Raw genomic sequence first — 25891 nt, forward strand, 5'->3', positions numbered from 1 at the left:
CATATTGAGGTGTTTAAGTCTGTCCCCATACGCTTTATGACAGAGACTACCAGCCAATTTTGTAGCCACCCTCTGGACTTATGACTCCATTCTGTTTATATCTTTTTGTAGGTTTAAGAAGTTTTTGTCTACTTCTATTTCTTATCAGGCAGTTTCATTCTGGAATTCCTTACCTTTGGAACTTCGTAGAATCAATAATTACATGATTTTTTTGAAAGGTACTACTACTACTACTTAGCATTTCTATAGCGCTACTAGACGTACACAGCGCTATACACTTGAACATGAAGAGACAGAGCTTACAATCTAATTAGGACAGATAAACAGTACAAATAAGAGATAAGAGAATTACTAAGGTGGGGATGATAAAATAAAAGTACTGAACAAGTGAGTAAGGGTTAGGAGTTAAAAGCAGCATCAAAAAGGTGGGCTTTTATCCTAGATTTGAAGACGGCCAGAGAAGGAGCTCGACGTACCGGCTCAGGAAGTCTATTCCAGGCATATAGTGCAGCAAGATAAAAGGAACGGAGTCTGGAGTTAGCGGTGGAGGAGAAGGGTGCAGATAAGAGAGATTTACCCAGTGAACGGAGTTCCGGGGAGGAATATAGGGAGAGATGAGAGTGGAGAGGTACTGAGGAGCTGCAGAGTGAATGCACTTATAGGTCAATAAGAGGAGTTTGAACTGTATGCGGAAACGGATAGGGAGCCAGTGAAGGGACTTGAGGAGAGGGCTAATATGAGTATAGCATCACTGGCGGAATATAAGTCATGTAGCAGAATTTTTAACAGATTGAAGAGGAGACAGATGGCTATTACTATTTGAAGAGGAGAGAGATGGCTATTACTATTTGTAATTCTGTTACCCGGAAATGGCAACCGCCATTATGGCAAATGTAAGCCACATTGAGCCTGCAAATTGGTGGGAAAATGTGGGATACAAATGCTACAAATAAATAGATAAGTGGGAGACCTGTGAGAAGCAAGTTGCAATAGTCTAAGCGAGAGATGATAAGAGTGTGGATAAGGGTTCTGGTAGCGTGCTCAGAAAGGAAAGGGCGAATTTTGGTGATATTATAGAGAAAGAAATGACAGGTTTTAGCAGTCTACTGAATATGTGCAGAGAAGGAGAGGGAGGAGTCGAAGATGACCCCAAGGTTACAAGCTGATGAGACATGGAGGATGAGAGTGTTATCCACAGAAATAGAGAATGGGGGAAGAGGAGAGGTTGGTTTAGGGGGAAAGATAAGAAGCTCAGTCTTGGTCATGTTTAGTTTCAGATGGTGGTGAGACATCCAGGCAGCAATGTCAGACAGGCAGGCTGATACTTCGGCCTGGACTCTTTTATTTAGAAAATATTTTAATGCGTAATTTTTAATTGGTTTGAAACTCAATCTGTTAGTATTTGATATTTGATGGTGTCCACCTGAACAACTGGTTCACTCTTTACAATTGTGACCCACTCTTTGAGCAGGGACTGTCCTTCTATATTAAATTGTACAGCGCTGCGTAACCCTAGTAGCGCTTTAGAAATGTTTAGTAGTAGTAGTACTTTGAACTATGTATGGCATTAGTGGGATACAAGTCCAGTATAAAGTAAAGTAAAGAAAAAACTGAGCAACTGGTTGAAGAGACAAGATGTACAGTTGTTTCATGATGGCTTTCAAAAATTTGTCTATTGTTGGCAGAAATATGTGGGAAATGGTGGCAACGATATATAAAAATAAATACATATAATAAAAGAGCGGGTCTCGTGCTGTGTTTGATTTTTTATTCATTGTAATACCTTCATTTAAAAAAAAGTTATGGAGGTGGAGACATTATTTTTCCTTAACCTGCCTAACCCTAAGGTTTACAGTTTAGTATGGCTCTCTTTGTAGATTTTTAAACATTTACAGGTATAGTCAGGTACTACTAATCAAGCTTACTCTGAAATGTACTTAAGTCTTGCCCTGTTGACAATAAATACATTTTGTATCACAAAGCAGAACTTCAGCCAGTGTAAAATAATTCTGCCAAATCCAGACTTTTAATTACTTGCCCCAGGTACAATCCCTTAGATTGTGAGCCCACTAGGGACAGAGAAAGTACCTGTATATAATACATGTAAACCGCTTTGGGTGTACCACAAAAAGGTGGTATATCAAGCCCGTGTCCCTTTACCCTTTATTTGGATTACCCCAATATAGACACACCTGCCAAAAATAGATAATGCCTGTTTTCTCTACGGTTTTTCTCATTTTTTTTTTTTTGTTTGGATTTACACTATTACTGTTTATAGAATTTTTCTAACTGTATTTATTAGAATTGTTTTATTTATTGATATACTCAGAACTGTCTTACAATATTCTGCTTGTTATACCATTATCATGTTTATCCTTATCATATTGCCCAAGATCCTTCTATAACACAAAATGTCTATTTTCTAATGTATTTCCACCATTCATGATGTATTGTAAGCCACATTGAGCCTGCAAAGAGGTGGGAAAATGTGGGATACAAATGTAATAAATGAATAAATATATTCTTTATATTGGGCCCAATATCCAGCAGGACTTATCCAGGTAAAAGATAAGTCCCACTTACCCAGATTTTGAGCAGCACTTAGTTGTGTAATGCCTCTGAAACTCCAGTCAGACTGCCTTGGCATCTTTCAGACAGTCTGGCACAAAGTCTGAGTGGAGCTGGAAGTTAGGTGCAATACTCAGTCTACTAACCAGGTAACTGTCTAGATAAGCTTAGGACAGCAAACTATATCCGGGTAGTTACCAGTCTGAATATCACTGTACCTGGATATTCAGCAGTGGTTTCCAGCCAGGTATGGCCTTGTATTGAACATTCAGGCATAAAAAAATCACAGTGGCCAGTATATTACCAAAATGTTGACCATTAATGGGCTGAATATTGACAATGTTTTTGTGTTATAAGGACAATTTTGAGAGAGAGTGGGAAGGTTACAGATTTCCGTTTCCCTTTAAAAATACTTTCCCTAGTTGGGGGCCACAGGTAGAAGGAAGGGCCTGATATTCAAAGAAGGCAGAGCTCCTAACTTTATGCTCCTAAATTTGTGCCTATTTTCAGCCAAACTTATAAGCTTGTTTTCAGATGAAAATTCATCTTAAATTAGGAGCTTAAAAATGGGATTTTTGATCTAATTTATGAGCCTAGTGCTGAAAATCAGTGCTAAGCTCCTAACTTGTTTTCTCATTCCTAAATCCATCCCTGTTGCCACCTACCTTTTTGTATTCCCAAATTTAGGAGTTTAGTGAAATTTTGGGGTCGATATCCAAAGCAATGTAACCAGCCAGAAACGGGTCTTGGCTGGTTAAATTGCCTGTTAAGGGCTAACCAGGCATTTTCAGTCATTGACGCTAAAAATAAACAATTAACACTGAATTGAAAACCTGCTATGTTGGGGGTGTTCCAGGTTGGAGTCGGCGATTAACGGCATAAATAGGACCGCATAAAAGTCAATCCTGTAATCCATAGCTGGCTCAGGATACCTGGAAATTCAATGCCGTTACTCAGACATGACCCAGGTTTGAATTTCTGTGTTTAAAGCTGGTGGTGGATTGAAGGTTCTTGGTCCCAGGTAGTGAGGTATTTGGGTGCCTTACTGGGGTGCCATATTTGCCTCACCCCTGCCGGGGTACTTTGTGGAGGAGTAGCGTGATAGTGCGGTGGGCTGAGAATCTGGGGAACTGGGTTCAAATCCCGCTGCAGCTCCTTGTAACCCTAGGCAAGTGACTTAACCCTCCATTGCCCCAGGTACAAACATAGATTGTGAGCTCACTAGGGACAGAAAACATACCTGTATATATTATATGTAAACCGCTTTGGTTGTACCCACAGAAAGGCAGTATATCAAATAAATTACGCTGACCCTTTGGTCGTTTTCATGTTAATGGCCAGTTGGCCAAAGGAGATCGTTTGTTTTTAGCTAAGGCAGGTCTTCTTTGACAGAAATGTATTTTAGAGTGCTAGACCACTCCCACGCCACTGTCGTTTTGGCAATGGAGAAATGCACTCTACTCTTATATGACCCTGGAGGCGCTGGATGATAGATGCTCTCTTAAGCCCAAAAAGTTATTCTTTGAGATTTGGAAACCTTATTTATAATCCCTGCCTCATGGAGGGCCCCTTTTACCAAGCTGCGGCAAAATGGGGCCTGTGCTGGCGTCAGCGCATGTTTTTGACCACAGTGGCTAAAAGGTAGGTCTTTCTTTTCTTGAGGAAATGGCCGTGGGCAAGTGAAGCATTTGCCATGCGGCCATTTTGTAGGGGAGCCCTTACTGCCACCCATTGAGGTGGCGGTAAGGGCACCCACGCTAACCTGGAGGTAACACTGCCCGATTACCACCAGGTACACACTGGCGCTACAAATATAAAAATATTTTTGTAGCACCGGATATGATGGTGCACTGGGGGTGGGAACTGTCGCCGGGCTGCTGCTGCGGCCCGGCAGTACTTCCTTTTTAGTGAGTGGTAAACCCGCTTTGGCCTTACCGCTGCTTTGTAAAAGGGCCCCAGAGTTTGCAGCCTAATTGTTAATCAGTTGTAAGTTGTCCCTCAGTCTTCCATAGGGTGTGAGGTGGATTTTGAGGAGGGATGGTGGGGTGAGTGGGTAGGGTTTTGTTGGGGGGAGGGGCTTGGTTTGGTGCTGCTCCTTGCTCACGCAGTCTGCCTCGTTTTGACTGCTCATGGTGGCTGCTGATTTGTTCCTGTTTTTGTTTTCTGTATTATTCTTTGGGGGGGGGGGGGAGTCTGGGGGTATGGATGTGGTCCTTGGAACAGTTTTAGTAGGTGTAGTGCACTTCAGGCAGGTGGACCCAGGCCCAACCCCCCCCCCCCCCCCCCCCACCTGTTACACTTGTGCTGGTAAATGTAAGCCCTTCAAAACCCACCCGAAACCCACTGTACCCACATCTAGGTGCCCCCCTTCACCCCTTAGGGCTATGGTAGTGGTATGCAGTTGTGGGGGGGATTTGGGGGGCTCAACACTCAAGAAAAATGTCAGGAAGTATTTTTTCACGGAGAGAGTAGTGGATGCTAGGAATGCCCTCCCGCGGGAGGTGGTGGAAATGAAAACGGTAACAGAATTCAAACATGCGTGGGATAAACATAAAGGAATCCTGTTCAGAAGGAATGGATCCTCAGGAGCATAACCGAGATTGGGTGAGATTGGGTGCCAGAGCCGGTGGTGGGAGGCAGGACTGGAGGTTGGGAGGCGGGGATAGTGCTGGGCAGACTTATACGGTCTGTGCCAGAACCAGTGGTGGGAGGAGGGGCTGGTGGTTGGGAGGCGCGGATAGTGCTGGGCAGACTTATATGGCCTGTGCCAGAGCCGGAGGTGGGGCTGGTGGTTGGGAGGCGGGGATAGTACTGGGCAGACTTATACGGTCTGTGCCCTGAAGAGGACAGGTACAAATCAAGGTAGGGTATACACAAAAAGTAGCACATATGAGTTTATCTTGTTGGGCAGATGGATGGACCGTGCAGGTCTTTTTCTGCCGTCATCTACTATGTTACCATTGAGATATTTGCATGAACTTTGGGCCCAATTCACATTTTTGTGTCAGAAACTAGTTAGGGAAAATTTCACTGGATGGCACTACAGTCCAACTCTGTGGAGTTCACATTCTTACTAGTTGGCAAATGCAGGGTTAATGCTTAAAATATTCTGAAAGAAACAGACCTTTTTAAAGTTGTAAATTCAGACAAGGCCTGTGAGATCAAAGGCTTCTAGCAACAGATGTAACAACTGGCTGTACTTAGCACTTCTATGTGAGTTGCTTTGCACAGGGGATTGATGATATTTGCCTTTAGTTTTAAGGAATCTTAGAATTTTAGAAATGGATTATACAGCTAAAATAAAGTTTTGAATCACAGATTGCAGGTATGAATTTTAGAGTTTCTGGTTCTGATATCCTTGGATGGTCCAGTTGATGGTCTAGTTGATGCAGATTGCTGTAGGCATTTTCTTTGTTGTCCAGGAGGGTTAGATGTGATGATCCAGCTCCGATCACAGGGCATGAGAAGAGTTGCTTACAATGCCTTTGTATCACTCCATGAAGCGACAATGCTTTATGCAATTCTGGTCACTGCATCTCAAAAAGGTGTGGAGGGACATATTCAGTATGACATCTAAGTTCATCTTTGGATGTTTTGCACAAAATGTCCAAAATTTGAAAGAAGGCCATTTTTTAAAAAAGTCTTTTTTTTTTTTTTTTTTTTTTTTTTGAAAATACCATTTTGAACAAGGTTTTGTGCTTTGTACCTTTTTTTTGACCATTTTCAAAAAAACAAAAGTCCAGGTGAAAAATACAGAACATCAAGCCATTGAGATGTAAGAGGGGCCAGCATTTTTAGTACACTGATCCCCCAGACATCCCAGGACAGCAATGGGGCACTGTAGTGGACTTCAAATAAATGCTCCCAGGTACACATCTCACTGTTGCTCCCTTATTTTTTCTGCTGACCCCCCCCCCCCCCAAAACCCTCCTATAACCCACTACCCCCAACCTATGCACCACTACAATAGCCCTTACAGGTGAAAGGGTAGCCTATATGTGGGTACAATAGGGTTTGTTCCACCACAAGTGTAACAGTAGGGGAAGCTATGAGCCTGGGTCCACCTCTCTACAGTGCACTGCACCCACCACTAGATTACTCCAGGGACCTGCTTGGTGCTCTAATGGACCTGAGTATAACATCTGAGGCTAGCATTAGAGACTAATAAGTAATGTTTTTAGAGGAACATTGCTGAAGCAGAGGACCATGATGCATTACATACAAAAGTACACAGAAAAAGAGTAGTGTAGCCAGCAAAGCTCTTTCATAAAGAAAACAGGAGGATGACTAATTGAGAAGATGAAACTTTCTTCGTGAGACCCAATGCGGCACAGTGTTTTGAGAAACTGTCTGCCTCAACAGTCTGTCTGAAAAGTCACAAAAGAATGTGACATATGATGATCAATTGAAACAATGTCTCTAAAAAAGACGTGGTTCAAATTGAAACCAAAAAGTATGGTCGTGACTGCCAAGCAGTGCAAAGCAGTCACGACCATACTTTTTGGTTTCAATTTGAACTGTATCTTTTTAAAGACATTGCTTCAATTGACCATCATATGCCACATTCTTTTGTGACTTTTCAGACAGACCCCTGAGGCAGGCATTTTGCCGAAACACTGTGCTGTGTTGGGTCTCTTGAAGGATAAAGTTTCATCTTCTCAATCAATTATCCTCCTGTTTTCTTTACGGAAGAGCTTTGCTGCCTACACTTCTCGTTTTCTGTGTTAAGTAATGTTTTTAATCACATTTTTGGGGGGTGGGAGGAGGGGTCAGTGACCTCAGATGGAGTAAGGAAAGGTCATCCCTGACTCCCTCCAGTGGTTATCTGGTCATTTAGGGCACCTTTTGTGCCTTATTCGTTCTAAAAATAGGTCTAGCTCAAAACATCTTAGTTTTAGTCCTGAATGGTTTGGTTTTGTTCCATTATGGCTGAAAAAATACACTTCTTAGGGATTCCCATATCCTGCCCTTAACAAGGCACCTTGAGATTTGGACACACTGCAGACGAACAGCATAGAAAAATGCCAAAAAAATAGGTTTTGAAAATATTGATTTGGACGTTTTTGTGAGAAAAACATCCAAATTCTGCTTTATGCCACTTTTTAGACATTTTTCTCTTTCGAAAAAGAACCCCTTAGTGGAATTAGAAAAGGCACAGAGAAGGGTGATGAAAATAGTAAAGGGGATAGGACGAGTTCCCTATGAGAAAAGGCTAAAGCGGCTAGGGCTCTTCAGCCTGGAGAAGAGATGACTGAGGGGAGATATGATGGAGGTCTATAAAATACTAAGTGGAGTAGAGTGGGTAGAGGTAAATCACTTATTTAAAACACTAGGACTAGGGGGCATGCAATGAATCTACTAAGTAGTACATTTAAAACAAACCAGAGAAAATATTTCTTCACTCAGCCTGTAATTAAACGCTGGAATTTGTTTCCAGAGAATGTGGTAAAAGCCGTTAGCTTAGCAGGGTTTAAAAAAGGTTTGGAGAATTTCTGAAAAGTCAAGTCCATAAGCCATTATTAAGATGGACTTGGGAAAATCCACTGCTTATTTCTAGGATAAGCAGCATAAAATCTGTTTTACTGTTCTGGGATCTTGCCTGGTACTTGTGACCTGGATTGACCACTTTTGGAAACAGGGTACTGGGCTTGATGGACCTTCAGTCTGTCCCAGTATGGCTACACTTATGTTCTTACCTTCCCTGAATGGACAGCACATCAAAATGAGGGCCAATAAGTCACACAGAATGTGATCAATAGAACAGCAAAAAAAAAAAAAAACCAACAACATGAGATTCTGTGATATGGGGGGGAGGGAGTATTTGCCTCGATATGTTCGGCTACAGAGCAGAGCTAACCTGCAGCCGACGGCTGACTTCACACATCTTACCTTGGGTCTGGGGGTTTATAAAGGGGATAAAAGTGAAAAATGAACCACACTGTGACAGTTGAGTTTTGGTATGGGTACTTTTCTGTATTAATTTAAGCAATGGAAAGATATGTTGTTGCAATTTATGGTTGTGCAATTTGTTTGTTTGCAATGACTTATCAATAAAGAAATAAAAAAAAAAAGAAATACTTAACCTGTCAGTTGTCATGGGTATAGAATTACGAACAAAGGTTGCACTTGCAAACTTCCTTCTGGGAAGTATGTGTTGGGAGTTAAATATGAAGTCTTCACACATACTTTGGTGGTCCAGCGCTTCACCCAGCACTGCTCCTTTCCCTGACTGGAGAGGGACAATTTTCAAAGAGGCTTTGTCCATAGTTAAACAATGGTTTATATGCAGAAATTCCCTTTGAAAATTGCCTCTGTATTATTATATTCTACATCAAAATCCAACTTGTTTTTACCTCCAGTCTTCTCCAAATAATGTGGGTAGATGAGGAAGGGCTACTGCAAGGACAAGAAGTGTAGAGCTCACTCTGCATCCCTGTGGTACATGCTGCCAGGATTGCTGCTGTGGAACCAGCCCAGGAGAGAGTGCAGTCAGACAGAAGTGTGCCCCAGGGAACAGAGGCAAGCCTGGCTTGGCTCACACTTCACTTAACATCTGTAAGAATGGTGTGCTGAGCCGGGTCCTGGGCACAAGCTAGCTTTACAAGATTTAGCCATCTGGATATGTGGATGTGTCTGCAAGCACACAAGGTGATCTCTCCGTGTCTGGGTGTGTGTGAGTACATGGACAGGATCCTGTGCACAAGAACACAGGAGCTGGTCTCGAGAAGGGCAATTCTATAACTGAGTGCCCACATTTATGTGCCACCTGAATTCATAAAGTGTTCAAAATACTGTCACTTTGGCAGGCAAATGGCAGTATAACAGCTCTTCTGTAACAGCACGTGCAAGTGGCATAATATGTAAATGTTGTGGGGGCATTCACATGAGCAGAGCTGTGTTTTATGTATGCAACTTGCAGAATGCAGTATCTTACCCATGCCCTTGCTGGATTTAGGGACCCACATTTATGCGAGGTCCTTGGTTGGTGTAATTAAATGAAAGGTACGCTGATATCAGGTTATGCTAATATTCTGTAATAGAATCTGGATGTGCATATGCGTTCAACGTGCAGCATTGGGGCATTAAAATGAGACATCCACTTGTAAAATTGCCATCTTTGTGTTTGTAAGTATGTGGGATGGTCTGTGTATGGGTGAGCAGATGTAGAAGTCTTTATAAGAGGACATCTAGTTAAAGGCACCTATGTTATGCAGACAAGGAAACTAATAGCGTAACTGGCAGGCATGGACATTTGCACTGAGGAATTCTATAAGTGGCACCTCTATTTAACCACTCCAAGGGCATGTGGTGGGAGCCTAGGCATCCAGGTAATCTGGGAATGGCGCACCTACCATTTAGGTGCCCGCAGTTACAACAGCCATAGAGTTGGCATAACTGTAGGTGTCTAAACGTGGCGGGAACACATGTAACTTGCAGGCTTGTGTAAGTGGCAACCCTGCCCACGCTCCATTCATGTGTACACCCTCTTGCATTTACACACTATGGGGTCCTTTTAAGAAGCTGCGGCAAAAGGGGGCCTGTGTTTTTGACACACGCCAAGGCCCCTTTTATCGCATGGGATAAAAGGCAGGTATCCCTTTTCTTAAAGAAATGCTGTGCGGCAAGTGAACCGCTTGCTGCGTGGCCATTTCAGGGGAGCACGGCACTGCTCGATTACCGCCGGGTACACACTGGCGCAACAAAAATGTGAAATATTTTTGCTGCGTTGGAAATGGTGCACTGAGGGAGGAAAGTACCGCCGGGCTGCTGCGGTAGCCTGGCTGTACTTCCCTTTTAGCGAGTGGTAAGCCCTTGTCGGGCTTACCGCCACTTCATAAAAGGGCCCCTATGTAAGTTACATAATAGCACTTAGCTTCCCTGCTGGCACTTAAGTGCACAAGTGCAGCTATTCTATACATTTACATGCTCAAGAAGTGTGTAAATGCAGGCACCTATCTTATAGAATTGCCCTCCATGTGTCTGGCTGTATGTGAGAATTCAGACTGGTTTCTGTGTTTGTGTAAGCATACAGCGGTCCCTGTTGACTGGGTTTACAGGGAATGGCATTTGTTTGTTCCAGGGTGCAGACCTGTCATTCTAATTCTTCTCACTGCTCCTTTTCCTCAGGCCTCTGAGCCGACCCAAACAATCCAACCTGGAGGACGGGGAAGCAGAACTGCCAACATGTCCATCAGCCCGACGCTCACAGAGCACAAGGTGGGAATCCTTCTTAGATCTGGGGAGTAGCCTCCTGACTTCAACTGAAAACTAACCCACTGCAGGCTCCAGGGCAAGGACTGAGCCACGGTTTTTATAGGCTTCCTAATCAACAGTCACAGAGAGGCACAACACCATCTTTCCCTGTGAGGCCAGAGATGAGGCCTAGCACGCTTTTACCAAGTCATTCTAGAAGCCAGTCTCAACCCTTCCAGTAATCTATCATTTCAGTGACTCCCCAGTTACTGATTTCTCCCAGCAAGGACAAGGAAACAGTTTTACACTGAGATATCTTAGTGCCTGTCTCTTGCATTTTGAAGACTGTCCAGAAAGGCAAAGGAAATGGTCTTAATATGCCTCATTCCAACAATCCTGAACTGGTCTAACCTTTCTCAGTGGACTCCTTCTACCAGAGAATAACCAAAAAAGCAACTTCTGGACAGGACCAGTGGACAGGACCAGTGGATCGGTGACAGTGCTGTGTCCCTCAGTTCAATTGAACTGGGGCTGGGAATGTTTGTAGCCCCTAATGGGGTGGGGGTGGGGGGAAGATAGTTATGGTCATTAGTTAAGGGTGACACCTGACAGATTCAGGCTGCATGATTACAGATTTCTGGAAAGAGCACTAGTATGTAGTGCATGGTCCTTCACCTAGGACCATCACTGTAATGACCAGACTAAGTATGTTAAGGAAGAACTAAAAGAGAAGAAAAGAGTGCCTGGGTAGCTACAAATGAAGGCCCCTGATGCCAGATCTCAATGCTGCTTTAAATTAGTTGGAAATAGAAAAGAGTAGGAGGGAAGGGGGAATTAGTTTATGCCTTTTCAGTTGTAGCTCAAGGTACAGTAGGTACCCTTCTACTCTACTATTCTCATTTGTATATGATATCACCCGCAGTTCTCTCTCTCTCTCTCTCCGGTTTATGTAAGCCACATTGAGCTTGCATGTTTGTGGGGATAATGTGGGGTATAAATACATAAATAAATAAATAGGTATTTTCTTATCCCTGTACCTGAGACAATGGGAGGGTTAAGTGGCTTATTAAAGGTCACAAGGAGCATCAGTAGGATTTGAATTGGGCTTCTTTGGTTCCCCACCTGCTGCTCTAACCTTCTGGCTACTCTTCCCTGCCTTAAAAAAAAAAAAGGAAAATAAAAGAAAGTGACAAGCCCAAAAAAATGCCAATAAACAACAGCAAAGGGACCTGGCTAACACTGTCCCATAACAGTGATCTTTCCACTGGGGAAGCCTGGAAATTAGTCTCTCCTTTCTGAATGATGCTTCCTTCTAGGGACAGTCCTAAAATTGATTTCCAGCAACCCAACCCGGCATACCTTTCCGTCAAGAGACAACCCAGAAACCAGTATTATTTATACCAGTGAGGCTAAAGACATATGGGCAGTTCTATAAAGTGGCACCTAGAGGTAGATGCCACTTGCACATGTTGAAGGCACCAGTAATAGAAAGTTAGGTACCAATGTACACTGAGTACTATTCTGTAAGGTACTACCTAACTGTAGAGCTTATACTTCTGAACACTTTTACAGACTGCGTCAGCACTAGCCGGATAGTGCCAGGGAGAGGTGAGGATAGAAAGCAGGCGTTCTACCTAATTCTGTGGATAGCTGGCAATATTCAGTTACTCTGCAGATATCTGGGTAATGTTAGGAGAGCAGAAACGCTGTCCTAACTAAAAACTGCTTAGCTAACCAAATAGTGACTGAATATGAATCCTCAGCATCGCTTGCCATCTAGATAGAACAGATTTAAATCCTAACACGCTGATTGTTGCATTTGAATATTGACCAAATATTATTATTATTGTGAAGAATAATCCTTATCACAGGCCCCTTCAGTATGATCACCCATCAGTAGGACTTCTAGAGGACCACAGCACTCTTATGCCACCCATTACTACAGTCATGGTCTTGCAAGACTGCATGCAGGTTTATGGGTGGGGCTTTCACAAGTGACAATGGTAGGATTTCTGCCCATCTCTGGTTATAACTGAAGCCCGGGTCCCGTCTCTAAAGCATGGATATTCAACTTCAAGTTTCCTTGCCTCTGAGGAAGACTCGTGTGTGTGTGTGTGCTGCAGGAGGCTTTAGGCTCAGTCTACTCTAGTGTCTAACATATAGACCAGACAGGAAAGCTCCTGAGAACCTGCTGCTACAGTCTCACATTAAAATCCTTGGCAGAATGGGAACCTAATCGAAAAATAGTGACATGTCTGTTCTAATGTAAGAGACTGTTCTTGTACGGAAAGAGTTGAAAACTGATGTTTGATTCCTCCTGGGATGGATTGAATCAAACAACAAGGAGTGGGAACTGGGTCAGGCTCTTCAAGAACAGACTCAGGATGCCGAAATGGAATTAAATAAACATCCATAATTCCATCCCGGTGTACTGAGTCTGTTCTTGAAGAGCCTGATCCAGTTCTCGCTCCTTGTTGTTTGATTCTATCCGTCCTGTGGGACCTTTGTGTTCTTTCCACTTTTTGTGGTTGTTTTGCACCTGATTCCTCCTGGGGACACTGCTGATGTCCCTGACTTCTTGTGCACCTTTTCTGTTTCTGAGCAGGCAGTAAGTTTGTCAGGCTATAGAAATGCTTCTGAGATAATAAAATCTTACCACCTCCCCCGTTCCTCTTAAGAATAGTTGCCATTGTGAGGGCTGAACCAGGGGCGTAGCCAGACCTTGCGGTGGGAGGGGCCAGAGCCCAAGGTGGGGGGGGCACATTTTAGTCTGCCACCCTGTCCCCCCCCACCACCGCCTCGCTGCTCCCACCGCCGCACTCCACAGCAGCAAATACCTTGGCTGGCAGGGGTCCCCAACCCCTGCTAGCTGAAGCCTTCTCCAGCGCTGGTCTCTGGTGCCGCTGCATTCCCTACCCTGCTCTCTCTTCCTCCTCACGTCCTGCACATTCCTTTAAGTGACACTGAGCATGCCCCACCAGATGAAATTGGGGGGGGGGGGGGGACAGGCCCCCGTGGCCCCACCTAGCTATGCCACTGGGCTGAACATGTTGTGATTCTTCTTGAGATTCTTTTGTACATTTCCTGGTACCATCGGTTGATTCAGACTCACTCTCAGCTCTCTTCCCTCTCCCATTTGTATGGATTCTGTGACAGCTCATGGTGTGCATTGATTGGCTATCAGAAATAATGACTACTGGATGTCTGCTTTAACTTCCAGCTAAAGTAAAAAGCAACATCTCTTTCAAAATACAAGGTTATATCACAGAGAGAGTGCATGGGTGTACATCAGAGATAATGTGTAAAGCACACTATATAGAACGTAAGAGAGAGCAAGTCAGAGAGCACAAGAACAAGATTAGCAGAGACGGAGACAGACATTGCTGACAGAGTGCAAGAACAAGCATGTAAGAGTGTATCTGGTGAAGAGAGAGAGCATGCAGAGATATCAAGTCACATAACATAGTAACATAGTAGATGACGGCAGAAAAAGACCTGCACGGTCCATCCAGTCTGCCCAACAAGATAAACTCATATGTGCTACTTTTTGTGTACACCCTGCTTTGATTTGTACCTGTCCTCTTCAGGGCACAGACCGTATAAGTCTGCCAGCACTATCCCCGCCTCCCAACCACCAGCCCCGCCTCCCACCACCAGCTCTGGCACATGCAATTGAAGGACTTCACACGCTGACACACACAGAGCCCCTGCTCTCATGCACCTGGGAACTGAACTGAGAGATTAAAGCATGTGCAAAGAGATGAGATTAGTTGCATCTGTAGGAGCTACAGAAACAAAAAGAGATTGAAAAAGAGCAAGAAGGCAGGGGAGAGGTTTGCGTCTCAAACTTGATCCATAGTGAGCTGAAGGCAGAGCAAGCTGTAGTTACACCATAGGCAGATGTAGCAAAAGTAAACTGTACAAGAAGCAGGCCATGGGTAGTCTGCAGTTTAACTAAGATCAGATACATTTATTATTTTGTACTGTTGGTTTAATTTGCAAAGCAATAGAAGAGTCAGATCTTTACAGATTTAGTTGCTGGACACGCCCTCTTAAAACCTCATTGGCCTTCAGTCTTACTCTTTGGCAGAGAAAACAGGAGCAATTCTGAGAGCACAAAGCTAACCTATGACTACTTCTACTACAAATCATTTCTATAGCGCTTCACAATTGAACACGAAGAAAAGACAGTCCCTGCTCAGAGCTTACAATCTAAATCAGGACAGACAGACAGGACAAATAAGGGATAAGGGTAGGACAGATAGATAGGACACATAGGGAAAAGGGACTATTGAAGAGCGGAAGATAAGATAAGGTTACGACCAGGTGACAAGTTAGGAATTAAAAGCAGCATCAAATAGGTAGGCCTTTAGCCCGGATTTGAAGGCGGCCAGGGATGGAGCTTGACGTAATGGCTCAGGAAGTCTATTTCAGGCATAAGGCGCCTGGAGAGCAGTCAATTGACTGTGAGCAGAGAGTATGAGAAAGCACGAGTGAGCCCGAGAGTTAGTGATAGGGGTGGGAGGAGGGAACATTTCCTGTATATAAAGGATGAGGTTGTATAAGATAAATGTGCAACCCTGACTGTAAAAATGCACTCAAGGAGTTAGTATGAATGATTTAGTGTCAGACTAGTAGATTATATCATTTTCAGATCTATATAGGTCATTGGTTTGATTGCCAGTATTCAATATTTTAATTAGCAACATGGACGATGATCAAACTCTATGGCTAGGTTTTACCCTCTGGGCTTGCAGTTACTTTAATAATACAGAAATGGTATTGCTTTGATTGCTGTACTTGCACAGACGTGCATCACTTTCTTCTGGTCAAAGCAATATGTTTAGTTTTGAAAATTCAAAATTATGCCCTCAGTTGCCTTCTCCAGTCTAACTTTGTAGTTTTACAAGGATAAAAAAGGAGAATTTTCATAAAACCCTTTTCTGCTGGTAAAAAAAACTCTTTTACCTGTTCATCTCACATGCAGAGGAAACCATCTTGGCTGTGGTTGAAATGGCAGCAACTTCCTTATGGGACAGGGTTAGAATTGAAAATGTTCTTCTCAAATTGGAGAAATAGGGAATGACTAGTTAGTGACACTGCAGAAAATATGTAGGTCATTGTAGACCACAGACTGAATATTAGTCAGTGACATAGTGCTGCTGAAAGGAAAGCAAATGTTATGTTGGTAATATCACTCTTGGAAGACTGCATCTGGTTCTGGGCCTCGCACTTCAAGAAAGATGTAGAATTTTTGGAAGAAATTCAGCAGGTTGGGAGGATTCCGTTCTTGATGGGGGATCCTCATATTAACTGGACCTATCATCTCTACTCACCATTTACTCACCTCTCCTTTCATCCACTATAATATCTGAATCTGTCAATGAGGCAGTCTCTTCCTGTAACTCTGTACCCTTCTCTGCTTTGAACATCTTGCTTCTCCCATTCCCAGACTTGTTTGGTATGCCTTACCAAACCACTGTACCCTGCCTTGGCAGACCTCCAAAATCTGCTACCTACATTCCTGTGCCCACTCTGCAGAGCACCTTTGGCCCATGCTGACTTCATACATTTCAAATTCTTGCTGCCTTCTTTCTAGCCTGCTATTGCACTTGTCAAACACTGTCCATTTGACAAACTGTCTTACCCCACAACGCTTGCTGTCTTTTTGCCACACTGAACTCCTTCTTCAAAGTGCCTCCACCTCCAATTCCCCTTCACTTTCTTCCCAGACTATGCAGAGTAGTTTCATTTCAAGGTTCACAAAGCTAATCTTCAGTTCTCCTCCAAGTCACCTCCATCTCCTTTGCAGGAGCTATGGGGTGATGGCCCTGTATATTTGTCTAAGAGATTGGATCCTTATGTTCAAAGGGTGCTGTTTGCATTCTAGTCAGGGTGAACTTTAGCAGGTGCCTTTTGTGTGAATTTTTGAGGAAGAAATTGGTTAATGGGCAGTTTTGCAGAGGTTTAAAGATCTTGTTGTTCCGTAGTGCATGAGGCTCCCCTGTCTGATGCCAGATATGGTAGGGAGGGATCTCTAGGAGATGAATGGTGATTTTATAGTTTTATTGTAATATAAGAATTGCCGTACTTGGTCAGACTGAAGGTCCATCTATCCCAGTATTCATTTTTCTACAGTGGCCAATCCAGATAACAAATACCTGGCAGAATCCCAAAGTAGCATGATTCCATGCTACTGACCCCAGGAAGAAGGACACACTGCTGTTACCATATTCTCTGACAGCGAGTCCAGAGAACATGAAAAAATATTTTCTCATATTCGTTTTAAAAGTATTACCATGTAACTTCATGGAATGTCCCTTCGTCTTTGTATTTTTTGAAAGAGTAAATAGTTTTGCATTTACCTGTTCTACTTCACTCAGGGTTTTGTAGACCTCTATCCACTGTTCTCTCTCTAAACTGAGCAGGAGTCCTCCACCTACAGTCCTGCCAGTGGGTGGTGCTATTTCACTATCACATTTTCAATAGTGAGGGACAGGCAAGCTCTGCAGGCGCAAAGGAACCTGCCTGTCTCTAGCAATGTTGGAGGACTTGTGCTCAGTTTAGAGGGAACAGTGCCTCTATCATATCCCTCCCCCCCCCCCCCCAGCTGTCTCTTCTCCAAGCTGAAGAGCACTAATGTCTTAAGCCTTACTTCATGTAAGTGGTATTGCAGTCCCTTAATCACATTGGTTTCTCTTTGTACCTTTTCTAATTCTGCTTGTAGGCAGTATATAAAAATTTTAAATGAATAAATGTAAGGCTAATATTCTATAATGGAATCTGGATGTCCTGATGCCATTATAGGGATAAGCTTTTACTGCACATCATCAGGGCATGCAAGTGGAGGTGCCCACTTATAGAATTGCTCCTTTAATTTATACTTCTCTACTGCTATCCCATTCGGTGTTCCTCAGGGCTCTGTCTTGGGACCTCTTGTCTCTCTATACCTGTTCCTTTGGTGCTTAGATCTGCTCCCCTTGGTTTTCAGTACAACTGATGACTCCCAGATCTACTTCTCCATATCAGACATTTTACCAGGAATCCAGGTCCAAGCCTCAATCTGCTTGTCTGACATTGCAGCCTGGGACTTGCTATCTGAATGACCCACTGCCATGTAAAACTCAACATGACTAACACTGATTTCCTTATCTTTCCCTCTAAACCCACCTCTCCTCTTCCCCCATTCTCTGTTTCTGTGGAGAATACTGCATTGCTCCCTGTCTCCTCAGCTGAGAACTTGAAGGTCATCTTTGACTTCTCTCTTCATTTCTCTGTACACAAACAACAGACTGCTAAAACCTGTTATTTCTTTATAACATCACCAAAGTTTGTCTCTTCCTACACTACTAAAACCCTTATCCAGACTCGCATCACTTCTTGCTCAGTCTACTGCAATCTGCTTATTACAGTTCTCTCACTAAACCTTCTCTCTCCCCTTCAGTCTGTTCAAAATTCTGCTACATAATTTATCTTCTGCCAGTGTCATTACATTCACATAACTCCTCTCCTCAAGTCACTTCATTGGCTCCCTATCCATTTCTGCATAAAATTCAAACTTTTCTTACTAATCTACAAGTGTATACAATTTGAAGTTCCTCAGTAGTTCTCTTTTCTTCTCTTCCTCTGTCCCTCTCCAGGAGCTGTGTTCATCTGGTAAGTGACTTTTATCTATTCCTTTCTCCTTCACTTCCAACTCCAGACTCCATTCCTTCCATCTTGCTGCACTGTACACCTGAAATCAAGAGCAGACTGACAGGGATCTGGTCAACAAGGGACCATTCCTTGACATCCATACCAGACTAATGGGTTATGTTCATCCACCAGCAGAAGTATACAGCTCCAAGTAATTCACCTCTTAAGGGTATCATGCAGCGTGGAATGTTCAGTATTTTTCTCTGTCTCCTAGTAGATGGTGGACAGATCGTGCAACTCCTCTCTGTGCTTTTCTGTTAGCTCCTGTCCTGACTAGTTCTGGGTATCAGTTGAGCCCAAGGAGGTTTAATGACATGAGATGGCTTGATGTCACAAAGCTGAAGCCGGTCTCCAACCACTCCACCCAAGGAGGTTTTAATTCTCCCCAATGCAGCTGCCGCCATCATGATACACCCAAAATAATGTAATTGATAGGATGGCAAGCTCTGCTTACTGGCTTCAGCCCACGTAATGGGCCAAATAGGCTCATGCCATCTCTTGTCATTAAACCTCCTCGGTTGAGCCAGGGGTTCTTCTGGTTACCAAGTCACTTATGGAACTAAGATGACACCCAGTGGTGCTGGATCCCTCATCTGCCAGCTAGGGTGACACCCAGTGGTGCTGTGTCCCTCCTCTCCCCTCCCTCACCGGTAAGCCTCTAAGGCACAGTGACTGTAATGATTTACATGGAGCAAGGCCTCCTCTGCTTCTGTTGGGCAAGTATATTTATTTATTTATTAGGTTGTATTTACCACCTTTTATGCTACTTTCCTTCAGTCTCTGAGGTAAGGTATGTTTTGTTTTGCTTTGCTTTATTGGGGGAGCTGACTAAAAAAAAAAAGCTACAACAAAATGTTTTTCTTTTGTTTCTTGGGCAGCTTTTGCTTTTTCATTCAGCTAGTTGTAGTCTGCATTTCTCCAGTTTTTTGTTCTACAGCTTTGCGCCCTTTCTGACGTGGTCTCCTTTGGTGGGCCGTTTCTTTTCCTGCATTTTGCATATAGCTTTACTGCCCTGCTTAGACTTGGGGCTTGCTGGTTGTCAGTAGGGGCTTCTTTGGTTTTCCATTAGTGCAATTGGGAATGATTTTTCCCTTCCCTCAGTCTTTGCAGTGGCTGAATAGAGTGGTTTTATATTTTAGCAGGTGGTTCACTCAATGGCCACCTTCTGGGCATTGCGATTTTTTAGTGGCTTAGACTAATTTGTTCTGGTGCTTTCTCTGGCTGCACAGTGAAAGTCAGCACAATCATGGTTTGCAGGACCTCTCATATTCTTGCATTGGGGCAATGTCCGTGTGCCTGCAGGTTTTCGTATTTTCTCTTTTCACCACCTAATGCTGCCACAATGAGTTCCTCTTATTCTGTGGTCTTCGAGTGGGTGGTGTGGCCTCAGTACCCTTTGGTACTGTTGTGCAGCGGCGGTTTTCCCTGCCATTGGGGCAGTGTTTTTCACTTCCTTCATGCCTTCATGCTGCTCCATTATTATCCCTTGGGGCCCGTGGTAGTGCCTGACTCTTCTGCTGCTCTATCCTGACTGCTTATTGTACTCTGTCAACAATCTCTTCACCTCCTTTCTGTGTCACCTTGGTGGAGGGGTAACATTGCATCCACTGCCCTTTGGGCTGCGCATAATTCACGGCCTGGAGGTTGCACTGTTTTGCATCCTTTGAGTCTATTTAGGACAGCAGTCTTCTGTGCTGCTTCGTGTCAGCAGTAGCACAGTTTTCTGTCAACTCTCATCCCATGGCTTCTTTTCAACAGCTACTGCTCGTCTTCCTTATTTCACCAGCCTAATGGCCTCTTGGCTTCCTGAGAATGGCAGCCTCATAGTGTCCAGTGGGCAACAACCTCCAGGCATATTTGTATCAGCAGCCTTATGGCACCAGCCTAATGGCTTCCTTGTGTCAGAAGTGTATAAATATAGTACAAGCCTGAGGCCTACTACCCAGCCTGGGACCTGCTGGAAGAGCTTGGGCCAGCCTAAGGGATTCTGGGTAAAACAGGCCAAGGGAAGAATTGGTTTTAAAAGTACATTTTCTAAGCTGACTTTAGCTTGATAGTTTCTGACTTCATAACAGGTGCATGAAAAAAGGAGAAGTGAAAGAACATTGTGACTAGAAGAAGACTGGCCATCTGCCGGAAAAAGGGGAGCGTTTGTTCCAAGGATAAAATTATCAAAATCTGTGGTTAAGCGTCATTCGGCCACCTGGGCTACTTACGTAGGAATAGTTTTTTAGAACTCCAATAGAACTTAATGGAAGGAAAAAGTATAAATATGGTTGGCATTTGGTATGTAAAAGGAGACTTAGAGACTAGAGGCTGACCTGTATCATCTTTGTCAAAAGATCTCTTCATAAGAATACTTTGCTCCATCTCTGTGTCTATGTAATCTGATTTGGGTGAGTAATAAACTTCAAGCTTGACTCTGTCTCTCATCTTCCTTATTTCTTACTTATGGGAAAATGGTTAATTTGATATGGGCAGTGAAAAGATTAACCAGAATAAAATGACAAGACTTCTGGGACTGACTGGGGAAATGTACATCCCTAGACAGACCCTTGACAGGATTGTCTGGTCCATGGTTACTTACTTTAGATTGGAACTTAGTGGGTCAATGATTGGAGTCAGATGGGGTTCCTAACAGCCTTCCCCACATAAGCCTAAATTTAGGGGACCCAGAAACCCCCTATTATTTTCAGAAGTCTTATAGCTACATCTCCTCACTAGGGGGCAGCATATGCTTCCTGGCCGGTGTCAGCAGCTACTTGACTTAGTAACATACATAGTAACATAGTATATGATGGCAGTTGAAGACCTGTACGGTCCATCCAGTCCCAACTAGATAAACTCATAGCATATGGTATCATGTGATGCTATATGTGTATACGTGATCTTGATTTGTCCTTGCCATTTTCAGGGCACAGACCATAGAAGTCTGCCTGGCACTTGCCTTATTCTCCAACTACTGAAGCTGTCATCAAAGCCCCACTCCAGCCCGTCCAAATCTTTCCAGCCATGATCTGGGCACATACTGTAGAAGTCTGCCCAGCACTAGCCTTGTTCTCCAGCTACTGAAGCTGAATCTGTCCAACCATGATCAGGGCACAGATTGTAGAAGACTGCCCAGCATTGACTTTGCTTCCCAATTACTAATCACTGCTAAGTTAGTTTGGTTCCGTACCTTTTGAATAAGATTTCTTTGTGTTTATCCCACTCATTTTTTAAATTCTATTGGTCATATAAGTCCTAACGTTTGGATTATCTTCAGATGGGTACTTATGGAATCTGCAGAAAGTAAAGTGTATGTATTATTGTATTTTAAGGGGGGGCCTGAGGGGCTGTTTTGGGATGGATGTATATTTTCTATTTTATTGGCGTTCCTTCCCTTTTAACTTTTATTGTAAACCAGTTTGGATATGAAAAGTGGTATATCAAGGTTTCTTAAACTGTTACGGGAGTAATTTTATAAAACATTTTCTGTGTGTAAAGTAGGTTTGACGTGCAGAAAGAGGATCCTATAAAGTTGAGCAAGGGTACATGCATGTAAAGAATAAGCGTGTAGGCATTCATGTGTGCGTAGTTTGGGCATAAGAACATAAGAATAGTCATACTGGGTCTAACCAATGGTCCATCTAGCCCAGTATCCTGCCTCCGTGGCCAATCCAGGTCACAAGTACTTGGCAGAAACCCAATTAGTAGCAACATTCCATGCTACCAATCCTGGGGCAAGCAGTGGCTTCCTCATATCCATCTCAATGACACTGTGGGCTTTTCCTCCTGGAACTTGTCCAAACCTCTTTTTTTAAACACAGGTATGCTAAGTGCTGTTACTACATCCTTCAGCCTTTGTTGGTTATTTTGGTCCAGCTGCCTTTTTGTCTTCACTGGGGGTATCAGCCTTTTTTTGGCTCCACATAGGCAGCATTCTACCTAACAGCCTTGAGGCCATGGCAGTCTCCAGGGACTTTCCAGCTCTTCAGTCCATCAGCCTATTCGGTTGCAACTCCTTTTGGTGGTGTGTCTATGGCCTTTTTGGGTACAATGTAGTGGCCGCCTTTTGTGCTCTGTGGCTTCTGCCTCGGAGACAATATGCCCTGGGTAATCCATGTGGTGACGACTTTGTCAGCAGGGCTGTGGCAGCATCCTCTTGGACTGCCCAGTAGTATCAGTCTCTTCAGCTACACTGTAGTAGTAGCTACTTATTTGCACTGTGACTGACTCCTACGTGGGGACAGTAGCCTCTTGTGTGAGTTTTGTGGCAGCAGTCTTCTGGTGACTCTCTTCTAACAGCATTTCAGCCTGCTCCTTTGGAACAGCCTTGTGGGTTGTCCTGTAGGGGCATTCTCCGATGGCCTCAAGCACAGCTCCATCTCTGAATGTTGAGCGCAGCTCCATCTCTGAAGATTCAGTTCACTGCCATTTATGTCTGTTGGGCATGGCTCTTGACTCTCACGTGAGCAGAATGTGAGAAACAACCCCATCTTTGTGGGTCAAAAATAGCTTTATCTCGGAACAATAGGAGTAGTTTCTTCTCTGGTTCCTCAGCATAAGTCTCTCAATGGGTGTAGAATAAGCTATATCTATGACACTACTGCATAGCCCTTCTCTAGATGTGTGGCTTGCTTCCAGTTCTGGATGTAGAGCACAGTTCCTCTCTCAGTATTAAGCCTTCTCCTATCTCTGACTGCAAACCACAATCCATTCCTAGATGGAGAGTACAATTGCATTTCTGCCTCTGCAGCACATTCTCTCCTCAGGACGTGGACTGTGCTCCCTGATTGATAGTGGGGACCTGACCCTTCTCTGGGGGAGCACAGATCCATCTATGTTGGGGCGCTCCTTACCTTCATATAGTCCATCTCTGTATGTGGAGCACAGCTTCTTCCCTGGTTCTAAGTGTGGATCCATCTCTGATTCAGACCCACGGCTCCCCCTTTGGAGGGTGGACATGGGAGCCTGGCTTCTTCTCTGCAGTACCACACAGTGCCACCTCTCAATGTGGTTTCCTTTCCATCTCTAAGTTTGGAGTGCAGAGGTATTTTACTATCTCCAGAGCAACTCTATCTTTTTCTATGGAGTTGTCATGTGTTCCCATTTACCTCTAAATGGAAAGCATTGCCTTGTGAGCCACAGCTTTATCTTGGCAGTGGACCATGGCTCCATTCCCTCTGATGGGTTCATCTTCATCACTGTTGTAGTACCACAGATTTTTGTTCTGTCTTGGAAGTATGACTCTTTTCTTGAGGCACAGCTTGGCTCTTTTTCCAGTTGACGAGAGACTACCTCCCTTCTTCCTTAAGGATGACATCTTTGGCTCTAGACTCTAGCTGTCTGTCAGGGGAGCTCTCTTGGATTATATATTTCTTAGTCTTTGCAGATGTCTGCCTTATTCTGAGTTGAAGTTGGTGTGCACCCATGAGTCTTTTGATTAGTGTTCGTTCAGATCTTTCCTAATAATTCTCTTCTGGGTGCTTTTGGGTTTGATGATACACAGTTGTCTAAATTTCAGTTAGTGTGGATTTAGCATTATTGACAGCAGTATTCCTTTTATTTGTACATAAGTATTGCCATACTTGGAAAGACCAAAGGTCCATCAAGCCCAGCATCCTGTTTCCCAACAGTGGCCAATCCAGGTCACAAATACCTGGCAAGATCCCTAGCCCAAGCAGATCTTCCAGGTTGGATTCCTAGTCTGTTGTTGACATTCTGATATGGTTACCCTATTTGCCTGGGCACTTTGTAGCAGGGGCGTAGCCAGCCTCCGTGGGGGAGGGGTCCAGAGCCCGGGGGGAGGGGGCACACTTTAGCCCTCCCCCCGGCGCCGCCCCCCTACCGCCGACATTGCCGCCCCCCCCCCCCCCCCGCCGCGAACCCGCCGCAGCTGCATCCTACCTTTACTTTTGCTGGCAGGGGATCCCACTCCCCGCCAGCCGACGTCTTCTTCTCAGTCGCTTCCTGCTCTTCAATTTGTTTGCTGACGTCCTGCACGTACAATTACGTGCAGGACGTCAGCAAACAAATTGAAGAGCAGGAAGGACTGAGAAGATGTCGGCTGGCGGGGAATGGGATCCCCCGCCAGCAAAAGTAAAGGTAGGCGGCGGCGGGGGCAGGTTCGCCGGGAGGGGTCCTGGGATGAATCTGCGGGGACCCCGGCCCCCTCAGGCCCCACGTAGCTACGCCACTGCTTTGTAGTCTTCTTCAACAGTATCTGAGTATTGCTGCTTGCCTTAGGAGGCTTTTGTTAAGACTTTTTTTTATCAATAGTTGAGAAATAAAATGTATTAAACGTGTTTTGCTTTTCATATCTTTATCCTGTCACTCAAAGATCCCTGTCCTTTGTATTTTTGCTGCCCACGAATAGAATTGATTGATTACATCATCTGTGTTTTCAGAACTATAAATGTAGCTATTTGCACTACTAGATTTGTGGAGACTTAGAAGCAGAGAAATGTCTCTGCAAGTCACCCACCTTATTTATTTATTTATCTATTTAGATTTTGCTCACACCTTTTTCAGTAGTAGCTCAAGGTGAGTTACATTCAGGTACTCTGGATATTTCTCTGTCCCAGGAGGGATCACAATCTAAGTTTGTACCTGAGGCAATGGAGGGTTAAGTGACTTGCCCAAGATCACAAGGAGCAGCAGCAGGATTTGAACTAGCCACCTCTGGATTGCAAGACCGGTGCTCTAACCACTAGGCCACTCCTCCACCTTGTTAATAAGATACCTTATACAACTCTAAAATAAAAAGACCAGTTTCACTGACTAGTTATAGATTGTATTTTATTCGTCAGAATCTTTCGAGACAGTTCTCATTTCCTTCTCAGGTGACACCTGCCCTAATTGGGAGACTGCTTTGCTACATCCCATTAGCCTGGACTGGTCTGATATAGATGTCAAGAAAGGAAAAATTATGCCATACCTGATAATTTTCTTTCCTTTAATCCTACCAGACCAGTCCAATTGCCCTCCCTCCCTGGTTTGTTCTCAATTTCTATTAGGTCTCATCTCCTGTGACAGTGCACTTTCTACAGGTCAATAGTGTCTAGGCTATGACCTTTTCTTCAGATCATATTCCATCTTCTGCCACTGTATTTTTTTAAGTATGAGTCATGCTTCATGTTACAACTTGAGCCACTTCTTCTGACTTGTTGGAATATCTGAATGTCAGTTGAGTATGAACTACGCTACAGGATATGTCTCACACCACATCTCCTGGCTTGGTGATGCTCAGTTGAGCATGACCCAGTAGGGTTATTACACCTGTGAATGAGTGTCTTCCTTGTCTGTACAGATTTTACTGTTTGTTTGTTTTTTATTGTAGATGTTTGGAGCACCATTGCTTGGTTATTCAACATACTGAACATTCCAGGCTGCATGATACCCTTAAAGGGTGAATTATTTGGAACTATTTTCTCTGTCTGCTTCTGCTGGTGGA

The 25891-nt window shown here is 43.9% G+C and overlaps 1 protein-coding gene across 2 annotated transcripts in view; it reads left to right on the plus strand.

Moving 5' to 3' along the window:
* The window catches only part of SEMA3F (semaphorin 3F), a 549876-nt gene that overhangs the window by 352910 nt on the left and 171075 nt on the right, over positions 1-25891 (plus strand). The window contains exon 6 of one of the 2 annotated variants that reach the window (XM_030205370.1): positions 10696-10785. The exons of the other annotated variant lie outside the window; for it this stretch is intronic. Coding sequence (XP_030061230.1) covers positions 10696-10785 — 90 coding nt within the window. The remainder of the gene's footprint in view (positions 1-10695; positions 10786-25891) is intronic. 2 annotated transcript variants of the gene reach the window in all.

This window comes from Microcaecilia unicolor, chromosome 6 (genome assembly GCF_901765095.1).
Source record: "Microcaecilia unicolor chromosome 6, aMicUni1.1, whole genome shotgun sequence".
In the NCBI taxonomy this organism is placed as follows: domain Eukaryota; kingdom Metazoa; phylum Chordata; class Amphibia; order Gymnophiona; family Siphonopidae; genus Microcaecilia; species Microcaecilia unicolor.